The 15,451-nt window shown below is 36.2% G+C and overlaps 3 protein-coding genes across 4 annotated transcripts in view; 1 reads left to right on the plus strand and 2 right to left on the minus strand.

Moving 5' to 3' along the window:
* The first annotated feature begins 4,228 nt into the window (after positions 1-4,228).
* Positions 4,229-5,782, plus strand: LOC106302281 (truncated transcription factor CAULIFLOWER D-like). Of its 2 annotated transcripts, none has more exons than XM_013738825.1 (8): positions 4,229-4,426; positions 4,586-4,633; positions 4,757-4,778; positions 4,888-4,949; positions 5,071-5,119; positions 5,236-5,297; positions 5,407-5,506; positions 5,655-5,782. In XM_013738825.1, exons 1-8 carry the CDS (start codon positions 4,242-4,244, stop codon positions 5,736-5,738), a joined length of 612 nt encoding a protein of 203 aa, XP_013594279.1. In that variant the 5' UTR covers positions 4,229-4,241; the 3' UTR covers positions 5,739-5,782. The 2 variants fall into 2 exon arrangements, with proteins under 2 accessions (XP_013594279.1, XP_013594283.1); XM_013738829.1 differs by having other exon boundaries at positions 5,236-5,291.
* A 231-nt stretch (positions 5,783-6,013) lies between these two features.
* Positions 6,014-9,172, minus strand: LOC106326330 (cytochrome P450 81F1-like). Its single transcript, XM_013764337.1, is given in 3 exon segments — positions 6,014-6,604; positions 6,606-6,677; positions 8,251-9,172. Coding segments are annotated over 3 exon segments (1,500 nt in total). The 5' UTR covers positions 9,133-9,172; the 3' UTR covers positions 6,014-6,058.
* A 5,790-nt stretch (positions 9,173-14,962) lies between these two features.
* Positions 14,963-15,451, minus strand: part of LOC106324414 (cytochrome P450 81F1-like) — a gene marked incomplete in the record, with an annotated part of 5,983 nt that continues 5,494 nt past the window's right edge. The window contains 1 exon segment of the mRNA XM_013762388.1: positions 14,963-15,062.

The following is a 15,451-nucleotide window of genomic DNA, read 5'->3' on the forward strand; positions in this document are numbered from 1 at the left end:
GATGAGTTGAAGCTTGAGACTTTCTTTTGTTTATAGCCGGATCTTGTATGGTTTTTTGACTCCCGATGTCTCGGGCCTTCGACTCTGGCGGTTCTCCATCTTTTGGTGTAGCCGGCCGGCTTTTAGCTCCGGCGATTCATCTTCTTCTCCGATGATTTCGTCCGGCCTCTTGCTAACCATCGATCTTCTTCGATGTTGTGTAGTTCTGGATTCTGTCCGGATTTTTCTTTTATCTCGTCTTCTTCGCTTCTCTATGCTTATATTGGGATTCGAATGAATCTCGATCTAATCACTGGATTGTTTCATCCTCCCCTTGGATAGGGCTTTCGCATCTTCAAGCTTATATGTATCTTTAAAGATGTTCATGTTACATGTTCAGGATAATTTGGTGTTCTAAGATCGATTGAATGCAATCGTTTCTTCTCTCTTCTGGAAGCGAAGATCTGTTTCTTTTCTCAACTGCCTTGGGTCTTCTTCGCAACGGGTGCTCTGTTGAGCTGTTATCTCTTCACTGTGGATGCTCTGATTTTCCGGTGAATCGGATCTCCGGCGAAGATTCTCTGTCGGCGTTGAGTCGGTAAAAGTTGTATTTTCTAGACACGTGTCTTCTTCCGTTGGTGCACGTATCTCAGCGTTCCTGTCGACTCAGCTTTCCCGATAAGCCATGGGGCTATAAACAAATGGGCCTATTGTTTGGGCCGTCCTCATAGTCCCTTTTGAGCTGTTCTAGTTGCTCTCTTGTTTGAGCTTTTGTTTGCCTGGGGACTTTTGTTGTATATTATGGACTGTTTGTGCCTCTTTATTTTACGTTTTGCCTATTTTTGGGCTTCCTTGTAAAATTTGGTTTCATGTTTAATAAATTTCAGATGACAAAAAAAAAAAAAAAAAAAAATGTTGTCTTAATTATGTTGATTCTGTCAGAATATTTTATTCCCTTTCTCTAACTAGTGCGGGCGCGTCAAAATCTTTCTTGTTGTATTGATCATAATCAAATTAATTTTACTTCTATTACCTCTAGTTGTGCATATTTGGAATCACATAGAGCGAAGATGTATAGGAGATATATCAGCTAGCCATCCATGTCAAGGCGATTCAGTGTCGCTCATTCTTCAAGTAGCGGGAGGTATCACAACTTCCAAAACTATCTATGTTTTGCGAAACAAAGAAGAATGGTTCTATTTTATAGAAACCCTAGTTCAACAATTTAGAAGACAAATAAATATCACATTCTCGATTAACAGGACCGGTTCGATAATTTTATGAATCATAATGCAAAAAAGAATTTTAAACCATTAAATTTAATATTATTTAAAAAGTGTAATAGTACCTGATAAATAATGTCCGATCCTACTAGAGATATCTTGTAAAAAGCATTTAATATTGCTCTTTTAATCGATTAAGAATATGAATGAATTATGTTATGTTGTGTTAAAAAAAAAGTTTGTAATAATATTTTTTTTTTAATTATTAGTAGACTCTTATAAAATTTATGTTGAAAAATATGTTTATACAAAAAAAAAATAAACCTTTTTATTATTATTTTGAATAAATATATAGATTTAAAGAAAAAAACAGACTTTTATCTTCTAAAAATGGAAAGACACAAGATTGGATTACGAATGATTGTACCGTTTGTACCCATCTAAACCGGCATTGTCGATTAATCTCGTTTGGAGATGGTAACTAAATTCCTTGTAACTTTGCCCATCTTATTCACTATACTAACGGTTCGGACCATTAGCAGTATAACATATCTAAACATTAACATTATCGATGACATATATTTTCTTTTTATTCAACTATGTGAGCAGCAAAAAAAAATATATGCAAAATACAATTATCCACACTTTTGAATCGCAACTAAGGGGACTGGTGATATGTGAGGAGAATCAAAAGATGATTTGTATATATGCTTTATTTTTTTCATGTAAGTAACAACTAACAAGGAAGCAGTGTTTTCTCTTCATTTTGGCTTTTCACTGGTGAGAGCAATGACACTGGACACTTTCTATCTAATTTACGTTCTCTATCTGATAACTATTCAGAAGAACCTACGGGGATATGGCATGTGCTTATTATCTATGAATAGTACTTATATAGCTCAGTTTACTCGATCGTGTGTGCAATGTAATATATATATGCTATCTTCCAATACTATTTTTGTAACACTCAGACCGCCCATGCTAATGGGCTATCCACGTCTGCTCACTCGGTCCGTGGGTCTCAATATGTTCGACGGGAAGTGCGTTAATCTTTTCAAGACCCAGAAGTCTTGTTTACTGACCCTGCAATCACCATCCGACATTTCCTCGTGTTTTGGCATCACTCGCACGGTATCGCGAATCACTTCCAGATAGGTCACACATCATTTCACTACCCAAGCACACTTAACTCTAGAATTCTAAACGGATGTGTGACGGAAAAGATAAGTCAACTTTGGTAACAGAGATAGCCAAATCAATTCTTTTAAGCATTTTCCATATATCATAGTTGGAGATGTTACAATTCACCCCCTCTCAAAGAACGCAACGCTCTCGTTGCGCCCCACGACAGGTTTCAAGACGCCTTTCGGGTCAGAACCGAGATGGCTAACTAGCTCTGATACCACTTGTAACGCTCCGACCGTCCACGACTAATGGGCCACCCACACCTGCTCACTCGGCCGTGGGCCCATCCTGTCCGACGGAGGTATGTTAATTTATCCAAGGCCCAAAAGTCTTGTTTACTGACCCTACAATCACCACCTGACATTTCCCTGTGTTTTGGCCTCACTCGCATGGTCTCGCGGATTACTTACCGATATGTCACCCATTCTTTCACTACGCTAGCCCAAACACGCTTAACCTTGGAGTTCTAAACGGATGTGTGACGGAAAAAATAAGTCAACTTTGGTAACATAGTTAGCCAAATCAATTATTTTAAGCATTTTCAATATATCACAACTCGAGACGTTACAATTTTATTTTTTTTCTCTTTTTCATCTGATATATGTTGCGTTTTATATAAGAACAATTGCAAAAAGATATATAGTTAAATATCAATGATAAATGATGAAAGTCTGTTGATAAGTGGATGAACCACTTTTTCTTTGGCATCTTTCTGGATGAACAAAAGTTTACAGATGATAATTACATTATTTTCATGATATGATAAATCTTTTTAAAAAATCTATTTTATTCTAAGTTTCAAGAATAAAAGTAACTAAATTTTGAAAAGAAATTAAAAAATTATTATCCTATTTTTAGGTTTAATATCAAATTTAGTTTGTTTTCTGAAAATTAAATATAACTTATTTCTTTTTCAATTAAAATTAAGTTTATTTCTAAATTTAAAATTTTAATCTATAATTTAGTTACTTTCATGAAGATTAAAATAAAATTAAAACTTTTTAAGATTTGTTTTTGAATTTTGAAGATTTTTTAATTTCTTTTGAAATTTATTAAGATTCTTGATTAGCGTGAATACAGTTTGGTATGAGCATGGTTTTGAAATTTGGTGTATTTAAATGGAATAAAATAATTATTCTGTATATATTAAATTAGGTATTTAAAAAGTTTGGATATTAAAAAAGTTCATAAAAGTTAATTTGGATATTTATATGGAATTTTCTTGCTTATATCATAAGTTACTTGTTTAGTATATAATATATTTTATAATTTATATATAATAAATATACAGCAGATAATTAATAGTGACTATTTATAAATTGATTTTAATCTATCCACAATTACCATATACATTTTAATTTTACAACAATGATAAAATCTGTATTGCCTTTGAACCAATCACCCCTCTATTAATTATGACCAATTGCGGATCTAGGTGGAACAAGAAGGGTGCAGCCGCCCCCAGTAAAAATTACAACTAAAATTATATACACCAGAATTTATATATATTTTACAATTTAGTTGGTTAAATTCTTTTATTTGCACCCACTAAACTAAGGTTCAAACAACCCTATATCTTTTTTCACTGTTTTTGCCTCCATTCATTATATTTTCTAGATTCACTGCTTATGACGTGGTGGATAAGAGATGGATTAAAAAAAAATTTAGTAACCTTATCTAAATTTAATTTATTAAAATTTAATAATATTATTAAATACAAGTTACTGCTAAAATCTACAAGCTTTTGGACATATTAAGCCTTCTCAGAACTATATAAATACTATTATAAACGCAACTGGAAATGAACAAGTGAAGAAAAACATTGTAGAAATAAGGTGAAACCTAAAGAAAAAAATGGGGAGAGTGAAAATACAGATGAGAAAAATAGTGGATAGACAACAAAGAAATATTGCATTTGCCAAAAGAAAAAGCGGGCTTCTGAAAAAAGCTTATGAACTCTTTATTCTCTGTGATGTTCAAATGGTTCTCATTTTTTTCTCACCTTCTGGTAAACTTTTCATGTTTGATACGAAAACAAGGTATTGTTTCCTTGTCAAAACTTTGTTTAAATCTCATTTATAGTCTTGTAATTCTTATATTTACTATTTCATCAAAAGTGGGTTTTTGATATCAAATCATCCCTATTCTTTTAATTTTTCTTCCGAATCAATTTTAATATGTTGTTAAATATATAATAGGATGGAAGAGACTATAAAGAAGTATGTGGATGTGCCTATACGTCCAAGGTAAATTTGTTGTGTTAATGCATCAAGGAACTTACAACAATAGCCAGTTTTATTATGCTAACTTAATAAACATCTATATGTGCATGGCCTATTGGAATTGTAACTGGTCGGTTCAACTAACAGACTCCAAGTCCAAGAGGAAGCGGTAAGTATCCTCATAATAACCAAGCCAATTACATAATTATTTTGGACATTAAAATATCCTTATCATTATATCTAATTTGGATCTTTTTCTTATTGATATGGGGATATAGTTTATACGACGGTGGATAGATATCATGCGTATAGAATCACAATATCCTGAATCGATCGTGAGGTTATAATGAATTCACTTTAAATCGATTCTATTTAAATTATATAATTCTTTGCTTTATACTTCACTTATATTGTAGTATTTTATGACAAGTAAGTATATATGTTTAATTCTATTTTAATAGGCCCAGAGAAAATTTTGGCGATGGGATTCTTTCTCAAGCTCGATCAAAGGTATGTGGATAGACGTTTTTCTAATTATTTGGAATTACTTTATATATAGGAATCCACTTTATGCATGGTTTTATTTAATTCGTTTATAGTTTAACCATTCAATTCTCTCTAAACAGGAGATCGAAGACGAAATCTTCAAATGCAAAGCCGAAATGGCGAAAGTGGAACAACAGTTAGGGTATTCATCTTATTCTATACATATGATTAGTACATATTTTAAAAACATACCGGTATCGTTCATTTGTATATCTTTAATGCTATTTATTCTATTTTATTTTCAAATTAAGGTACTTTTTAAAACATCCAAATCAGTGGGCAACAAGAGATGACATTGAGTATCAAGAGAAAATACTCGAGGAGACGTTGGATAAAGTTCGATCTCGGAAGGTAAATTGATTATAATACAAAAATGGGTCTTAAACTTAAGTTTTAGTAACATTGTTAAGCCAAAAAAAAAAAGTTTTGGTATTGCTTTTTTTTTAAATGTGAATACACCATCTATATCTTGACAGTTTTATTCTTCTCTTTATTTCAGAAATGCTTGGAAGCTCAAAATGAAGCCTTTGATGCTTCTAATTGCCTGCTTCAAACTGATGTGGAGATTTCGCCAAGTGGATAAATTTTATTTTATTCATACCATAATGTCGAATAATGTTGAGATCGTCTGTAATATATCAATAAATCTATAACTTATGTATTGTACATTTGTTCAGTTGCAAAAGTACATTCTACCCTAACTATATTATTGAAAATATAATTTTAGTATAATTCGAATCTGTCTTTTATGAAAATTTCCTAATTTCGAATTATGATCAGTACCTTAAAATGTCTCGAAACGTTTTTTTTTTGACAAAGTAGACATTAAAAATCAATCAAAATAATAATAATCCCTTCCAATAGTCATTTCATTATTATTTTTCTTTTAACATAGACTTCTAACTAGATTAGAAGTTTAGACATAATAGGCCTGGGCCTACACATAGCACGTAAAGGATCCATTTTGCGCATACCCAACCCAGCACTCTCCGACATATCAATCTCTTCGCCTTTCACACTCTCCCAATCAAAACATTGAATTAACGATCCAAGCGCCAACGTCACGATCCTCCTCCCTAGTCCTGCACCGGGACAAATCCTCCGACCGTTTCCAAACGGCATCAGCTTATAAGCATAATACTCGCTGCCGCATCCGTTGTCAAACCGATCGGGGTTAAACCTCTCCGGTTCGTCCCAGAACTCTGGATCTCTCTGTATAGCCCAAGCGTTAACCAACACTGTCGTGTCGCGTGGCACGTCGTAACCGCCTATCTTCATGTCCTCCGTAGGTCTTCTAGGGATAAGGAATGGCGCCACCGGGAATAACCGGAATGTCTCCGAGACGACGTTTTGGAGGTATGGAAGGACGGCGACGTCTGGTTCGTCGATGAGACGGTCTTTTCCGATCTTCTCATCGATCTCTGATCTTGCCTTCTCCAACACTTGCGGGATGTTTCACTAAGCTCGTCATGGCCCATTCTAAGGTTACGGCGGAGGTCTCGGTTCCGGCGAGCATCATCGCCTGCAGCGGCAGAGCCAAAAAAAATTTTGTACTGAGGTCAAAAAAAAATCAAAAGCATGCATAATGTTAAACAACCAAAATACTAGTCATGTATTACTCCAAAAAAACTACAAATGTATTCGACACTCATTGATAGCGTAAAACATTAAAAATAAGTTTGTTTATTTATAGAAACAGTGATTTACTAAATTTTTGTAATTATAAAAAAATAAAATTAAAACTAATATAAATCTAAAGTTTTAAAAATAAAAAAAATATTAGTTGTAATTATATTTTGTCTTTAATGTTTTGTAATTATTTTTGTGGGGTCAAATTTATTTTATAAATGAGGTCAATACAAAAATTATACAAATTTTATCTAAAATTTTTTTTTACAAAAAAGAAGTGGGGTCAGCTGACCCCCACCCACTAAGCTGCCTCCGCCCCTTATCGCCTGTGTGTTATCACAAATTAGCAGTGTTCTAAAATTTTTATAATTACCTTAGAGTTAAAAGCTGAGAGATATATCTAAAATAAGAATATAAGAAACATTTCTTAGTTTTTTTAGTTAAAAGTTAAGATACCGTATCTTATACTCCCTCCGTTTCAATATAGATGATGTTTTAGAAAGATTAATTTGTTTCAATTTACATGAAGTTTTGAGATTTTAAGGTTAACTTTAACTTTATTGGAAACTGTTCAATCAATTAGATTTTACAGTCTTTTTTATAATTGGTTAACAGATTTTAAAATTATATATTTAAAATAATTTTTTTAGAAAAATGTAGTTTTCTTAATCTTTGTGCACTAAGGCAAAACATCAAGTATTATGAAACAGAGAAAGTATTACGTTAAGAGACTCAACCTATAAAGATGCTCTTATAAACTGTTTTATTTTATCAATCTACCTTATAAACTGTTTCTTTTAAAAATGTTATAATATAAATAGTACATAATTTATTATTTATAAATTCTAATAAATAATATTTTATTTAAAATGTTATAATATAAATAATACATACTCCATCGGTTTCAAAATAGATGATGTTTTTGAAAGTTTTTGATGTTTCAAAATAGATGATGTTTTGAATTTTTATATTAATCTTAGTTTTATTGAAAAGTGTGTGACAAATGATGTTTTATATTTATCTTTAAGGATTGACTGAATTAATTTTGGTTTATATTTTCAATGTTACTTTTTAGGAAAGAGTGTATACTTTAATTCTTGTGCATATACCGAAAACATCAAGTATTTTGAAACAAATGGAGTAATTTATATTATGTAATGGTTAACATTTATTCCGCATTTGTTAACCAATATGCTTTGTAATGATTACATCAGACATCATTAATAAAGTTTGATTTGTTGACAAAATAAATAAATAAGAATAATACATAATTAATTATTTATAATTTGTAATAAAAAATAAAATATAATTTATTATTTATAAAGGTAGTATAATTTGATTTTATTATTTAGTATTTTATATGTTGTTATAATCTGTAACGTACGTTTTCGAAAACCACAAAAAAGATTTAATTATCTCTCAACTTTAAATGTTTTTAATTAGATCGAAAGTTTGAATTTCTATACCATCATTAGTCCTTTGATGATGACGTCAGTGTAATAATCAGGCTCTTGTTGTTGTAATGAAAGCAAGTGGTTGACCATTGTGTTACCATCTTTGTCTCTCCTACACTCATCGAGCAAACGCTGCAAGATATCGTCCATGGATTTTCCGAGAGCTTTGACTTCCTTCTCGAACTTGTTTCCGAACAGTTTCAGCACCGGCAAGTAATCCGCCGTGTGATTCGCGCCGCTGTACACGGCGATGTCGTAAACTAACTTCTTGAAAAGCTCCGCTTCTTCCTTGTTGTACACGTCATCTCCGTAATACGTCTTCCCCGTGACCATCCTAACGATGTTGTTGAACGTTAGATCCGAGAGAAGCGGCTCCAGCTCCACGTGAGTGAAGCGGCTCGCGTCGTCGGAGTGTGTCGTGGCACGCGAGAGGCGCGTGAGCATGCGGCGGATTTCGTCTTTGCGGATGTGGAGGAAGTTGGTGATGCGGTTGTTGGAGAGGATTTCGTTGGCGCAGATGCGGCGGAGGTTACGCCAGTGGTCGCCGTAAGGAGCGGTGCCGACGGTTGTGTGGTTGTAGGCGACGTATTTGGCCGTGAGCTGGAGCGGGCGGCTCGAGAGGATGAGGTCGTTTTGGCCGGTGAAGGCTTCTTGGGCGAGTGAAGGTGAAGTGATCACCACGACGCGGCGGGAGCCGAAACGGAGGGAGAAGATTGGACCGTATTTGTCGGAGTAGCGTTGGAGGAGACGGTGGATGGGTGGTTTCATGAGGTGGAGATGGCCAACGAAGGGACGTGACGGTGGTCCAGGGGGGAGGTTAAAACGCTCCGTTTTGGAGAAGAGGAACTTGTAAGCCAAGAAGAGGAGGAGAGGGAGGAGGATGAAGTAGAACATTTTTGTTCTCTTTCTTTGGCTAGTTTTCAGTGTTTTTGTGTGTTTCTCTATTCTGTGGTGGATTATAGCTTATGGTTTGTTTTGTTTATATAGAGAGAGAAAAAATCAGTGACAACAAAAAAGAGAAATAAAATAAAATTAAGTCATTGTTTAGTGTATTTTTTTCTTTTCGATATTGTTTGCTGTCATTGACACTGTCATAATTACAACGTGCAACGTTAACAACTCTCAATGTGGTTTTTTTTTTCCAATTTAATCCGCAAAGTCCAAAACCGACGGATCAAACTACGAAGTCGCAGTCAACCCGCAATATAAAACATCTGTGTGTAGTGATGATGTGGTGAGTATTAACTATTTAACAGAGATGAAAACTACGTCCTTTTGAATTTTTTTTAAACAAAAAATTTGTATCCAAAAAGATACGAAGCTTAATCCGCGAAGTCCAAAACTCACGGAATCTCCCTGATTCCATAAGTACCAAACCATTTCGGCCGCCTAGCCAACACGTTCATTTATAACACTAGTTAGGCTCCTCTTCCTCACATGGAAATTTGATCCGTTTGATTGTTCCTTCTTCTTAATTTTTATGTTTGATGTGGTTACGGAAAATCTTCAAGGCTACCATCACTATGATTAGCTCGTCTGTAAACAATGGCGAGGAAGAAAAGGTATTCTGGTATTGCCAAAACTCTTTAACGAATTTGAATTCATCTCGTTGTTGTCGTCGGGGTTTGATTTGTCGAGTTCGTTTTAGAGGAAGTGGAAGGTGAGATCTATGTTCACGGAAGACTGCGTCAGAGATAATGGCGATAATTGAAGGGATCGGGAAGGAGATGGGTATGAAGGTGTAGAAGATGAAGGATTTTAAGGTCGAGTTAAATTAAAAATGAACGTGGCCGAAATGGCTTGGTACTTACGAAATCAGCAAGCGATTCGAGCTTCGATCGGTTTTGGATACAATTTTTTTGTTTAAAAAAAAATCAAAACGACGTAGTTTTCATCTCTGTTAAATAGTTAACACTCGCCACATCATCACTATACAGATGTCTTTTATTACGGGTTGACTGTGACTTCGTGGTTTGACCCGTGGGTTTTGGACTTCGCAAAATTAAATTGCAATAAAAATCCACATTGATGATTTTTTTTTACAGAAAACCCTTTCATCAAATGCGCTCTATGGAGTCAAGTCTTAAAGTATGGTATAAATAATCATCACCCCAAAATAAATAAGTATGGAGTCAAGTCTTCAATAAGATAGATGTTAAAAATATTCCTCCAACAATAAAAAGTGTTGAGCAGGTTCTAGTAGTCGACGATGACTATGGATATACGTCATTATGCGACAGCGGTATAAAATATGTTAAAAAGGGCAAATATGACACGAGTATTTGATGATTAATACTCTTATTTATGTTTCTTCTTCTTTAGTACATAGTATATACATGGAATATAATAACTGAATTTGGCATGTTTTGCTGTCAAGGTCATAGTTATATAACGTGCCAACGTCAATGAGTGAAGTGAAAAAATATTTTAGGTTCGTCGAATGCATGTCGTGCACATTAGGCTAGTGCAGATCAGCACATGTATATTCTGAGAAACAAGACAGAAATTATGATCTATATATTTTTTATTCTCCTTTGTAAGTTATATTTAGAACTGCTAATTAAGCTCAACACTTTTTAACCTTTCACATGGGAAATATCGAACCCATGCAAGCTGGAAACGCTGATTAACTTTGGTCAATGTTGCTATTAATGTGGTAGTTATTTGTTATAATGCCGTTGCTGATTAACTTTTGTCAATGTTGCTATTAACATGGAGATTAGTTTACGATTGTTTTATTCAGTGAAACTGTTTTTTTATATGTCAAGATGATCCACTAAACCATTTTCAACTCTTTGCAGGAAAACGAAATCAAGCTTCGGTGAAGAAGACTGCGTACGTTAACTTTTGATCAAGTGTAATTCATTATAAACATATATTCGATAAACTAAATGGAAAATAGTTTATAATAGTTCTGTTTAATAAGACGCAGCGCAAGTGACTAGTTGAAATGTAGTTCTTTGTTTGTTTTGTCACAAGTTATAACGTGCCAAACTAACTAAAAGACAAAAGAGGTCATAAATCAGTTCATCAAACGAGGGAATTTACGAATATTTTATCAAAAGTTGATATTAAATCCCAGCAAGCTGCAATCTGCAAGCTGCGAGGTTGTTAAAAAATTGATAAACAAAGTACGATTTTGATTCTATCAAATCAGAAGTCGCGAAAACGATACTAAACAACTCGTACATCAGTATATTTTATCAGAAAATCGATGATCCCACTTTCGAGGTGTTGAGAGAGGTATAAAAATAAAAAGTTATACAACTCATACATCAATAGTTAACATTATGATTATATGATAAGATGAGTTTTCACCACATCCTGTAGTATTAGAGACTGGTGACTCTGCTAAAAGAATAAAGAGAGAGAAAAATCCTCCAACCTCTCTATAGAAAAGAATTTTGGAAAACGATATCTGACCGGCGGTGTGGTTTCTCTGTACCACTGTCGGTCGGGAAAAAGTGTTTTACGGCGATGCTCAATTTTTGATTCTTGCGTTCTCTCCCCGGCATAGACGGCTCTGGCGGCGTTACGTGTCCGGCGGCTTTGACTCCAGAGACCACATTTTCTTCTTCGGTGATGGTTTGTCGGCACTTAGTTTTTTGTTGGTGGTGGTGGTTTTATTTTTGGGTTTAATCGGTCTTTGCTTGATTCTTTTAATCTGTGGCTCTGGTTTTAATCTCGGATCCGGTGGCTTGGAGGCTGTGGATGAAATCTCGAACAGATCGATGATGCTCTCTGCTTAAGGATTCCAAGCACCGAAGGGTTGTGATGTAGTTTCGAGTTTCCGGTGAGTTTTCCGGCGCCGTTTAGTTTCTCTGGCGTGCTCTCTAGGGTGAGGAAGGTGGAAGGCATGGGTGACGCGTGTACCTCGTTTGGTTGAGGAATAACCACGTGTCATATTCTCGATAAAAATCTCGACGTATGTTTGTCGAGTGTTGATGTTTGATTACGGTTTAGTGTAACTGGGCTTCGAAGCTCAACTATTATCTCTTTAACTTTGTCATACAAGTTAAGCTTTGTATCTTTTGTATGTTTTTTGAGTGGGATTTGTTTTTTTTTTGTCATTAGAAATTCAAACGAGTTTCATCTCAAGAGTTTATGGCCAAAACAATGCCACACTTAAAACAAATAAAATGGAAACCAATAGGCCCCAAAAGAAAACACCCAAACAGTCGGCAGAGAACAGAACCTCGCCTTGAAACTCAAGCTAACGCAGAAGGCAGCTAAAAAGGCCAAATAGATCAACAAGTAGATACCTCTCTAATTAGTAAATCAGACAACCTACGGGGGCCACCCGCAGCGACATACGACTGAACCCGATGATCCCTGGTAACACTATCAGCAATAGCAGCGGCTGCCTGGTTGCAGGTGTCAGACACCAGAGATAAACTACTCTTTGGCACCGAGTAGATATTTTTGAAAACATCATAGCACATATAGTAGTAGGATGAGAACTCTACAGGGTTATTAAGAGCATTTACAGCTTCCTGTGAGGAGAATTCAAAAACTATATCCTTGAGCTTGAGATCCTGGACTGCTGTTGATGCCCAAGACAAGGCCAAAAGGGAAGCATGAGCCTTTGAAACAACTCCACTAAAGGACCTTCTACTATGAAATAAAACCTTGCCCCTTGTGTTCCGAATGATCCAGCTTGCACCGGTAACAGAAGAAGGAGCCACCCAAGATGACCCGATGTTACATTTCAGGAATGAACCTTGAGGATGTAACCAAGTAATTGTGTCTCCCGGGCCAATGGGTGAAGGCTTTAGGCACTCTAGAAGCAAACCCTATAAATTCAACCAAATAGTAGCTTCTTCTCTCGCCTTGGTGATAATCTCAAGCGCTGACGACTGTACTTGTGTTCTTTCTCCGTACAGAGTTTTTTCCAGGCTACCCAAGAGATTTTTTTCTTGTTGTTACCACTGCTCCACCAAAACTCAATCATAGCACTTGAAAGCTTCTCGCAGACATCTTTCGGAAGTTTGAAACATGACATAGCAAAGACTGGGAGAGCCATTGCAACAGATTTCAACATTATCTCCTTCCCACCCTGAGAAAGAGATTTAGAAAACCAACCTTGTAGCCGGCCATGGAGTTTTTCACGAATAAAGCTCAGAAGTTTCCTCTTTGAGCCGCTAAAACATTCCGGCAAACCAAGATAGGACCCCTCGCCTCCTTCTGTATCAATTCCAAGAATCAACTTCACCTCTGTTTTTGTATCTTGCGGCACAAGAGAACCAAAAATTACAGAGGACTTCAACTGGTTAACACGTTGGCCTGACGCATCACCGTATAATTTAATACAATCCAGAATTTCTTTGGCCTCTTCAGCGTTGGCTTTACACAGTAATAAGCTGTCATCAGCGAACAGCAAATGATGAACTGATGGGCACGCTTCAGTAAGCTTGATACCATGGAGACGACCAGCGGTTTCAGATGAGTTGAGACAACTAACCAAGGCCTCAGCACAAATAATAAAGAGAAATGGAGACAGAGGATCTCCCTGTCTAATCCCTCTCTCCGGTTTGATGTGTCCGTGTGAATTGCCATTCAGTAACACTGAGAAGGAGACTGAACTTACACATTCCATAATCCACCGGATCCAGATTCCTTCAGAGAAATGCTCCTGACCAAGATCATCAAGCAACATTAAGATACGGTTTTGAATTCTTCTTCCTTTAACACAGTTATGGAAGTACTTCGTGTTACGATCCCCCGCCTTAAGCCATTCTTCCCTACACTTCTGTCTCCAAAATAATTCTTCCTCACGTAAGGCCTCAGCAAGCTCCTTCTTTATACGATCCATGGTACCGTAGGAAGGACATAGTTTCGACACCTCTGCTTCCAGAGCACCTCGCAAGCGAGTAATGCGGTCCCTAGAATTCAAATCAGACCTCCTTTTCCACCCCATAATTGAGCTCCGACAACGACGTATGCGATCCATAGTGCTACTGAGATCTTCTGTGCCTCCTTCCCAACTCATACGAACCATGTCCTCAAATCCTTCTCTAGACAACATCCTTTTATCAAAGAAAAACCTTCCCTTCATCGGATTATCCCTTTCCAGCGAGAAACAGACCCTAATAGGGCGATGATCTGAGGCCCAAAGATCCAAATACTCCACGTTAGCACGAGGAAATAATGAAAGCCATTCACTATTCCCAAATCCTCTATCCAGACGACATTGTACCCAGCCTGTTTCACGTCGACCTGCCCAAGAGAAACTGTTACCCGTATGTCTCAACTCTCTTAACTTGCAGTTTTGGACCATACTTCTGAAATTCCAGAAAGAAGATTCCTCTCGCACAGCTCCTCCACTTTTATCCTCATTCAAAAGTAACTCATTAAAATCTCCGACTAAAACCCATGCTTCATCTCTACTCTTGGGATCGAGTGGGATTTGTTCTGTGTTGACTTTGGTAGATGGTAAAAAAAAAAAAAAAGAGCCCGGTGACTCTGGTCCAGGCTAACAAAATTAAGTTATAGTTTACACCACATCTAGTAGTGTCTTATCATTCGTATTTGATTCCCCATCCCTCGGTGGGTTATTCTTTTCAACCTTAAATCGGTGAGTTGACATCACATAAGTACAAAACCTGTGGGCCATCTTCCGAATGCATTGATATGAAATATGTGGTGGAACATAAAACATCAAATGCATCGTTGTTATAACATCAACCATTTCTTGGTTATCCTTTTCAACCTTGAATCGTGTGACTTCAACTAATCTTTGGGCTCATCCTTGAATAGAGACAAAAGAAGTTGTGGAACTCAAAAAGACAACGTGTGTTTTAGAACATTATTTAACCCCATTGGACCTTGCCATGACTTTACGGAACCTTTGTGCCCATCCTTGACGGTGATGTTAGAGCACCAATATCGATGTATCTAAACCCAAGTCCCGATCCAATATTGGCCCAAAAGAAGATGAAAAATAAAGTAAAATCAGACAAACGTTTTCAGAATAAGAAGTTTTTAACAAAGTCCTTGGGAGTACGTGGCAGCTCGGGAAAGGCAAACCGAAGGGGAGAGAGAGAGTCGAGTTTGGTCGGGATTCATTCACTTCGTCTCCTTCTTCTCTCTCTCTCGACAAGGCGATATCGGGAGGAAAGAAAGTCGTCGCAATCCTCTCTGTTTTCTCGTTTAATCGAGTACCAAAACCGACGAATCGAACACCCAGAAGGTTCGTCCTTCCCGTACCTCCCTT

Source organism: Brassica oleracea, chromosome C1, assembly GCF_000695525.1.
Source record: "Brassica oleracea var. oleracea cultivar TO1000 chromosome C1, BOL, whole genome shotgun sequence".
NCBI lineage: Eukaryota > Viridiplantae > Streptophyta > Magnoliopsida > Brassicales > Brassicaceae > Brassica > Brassica oleracea.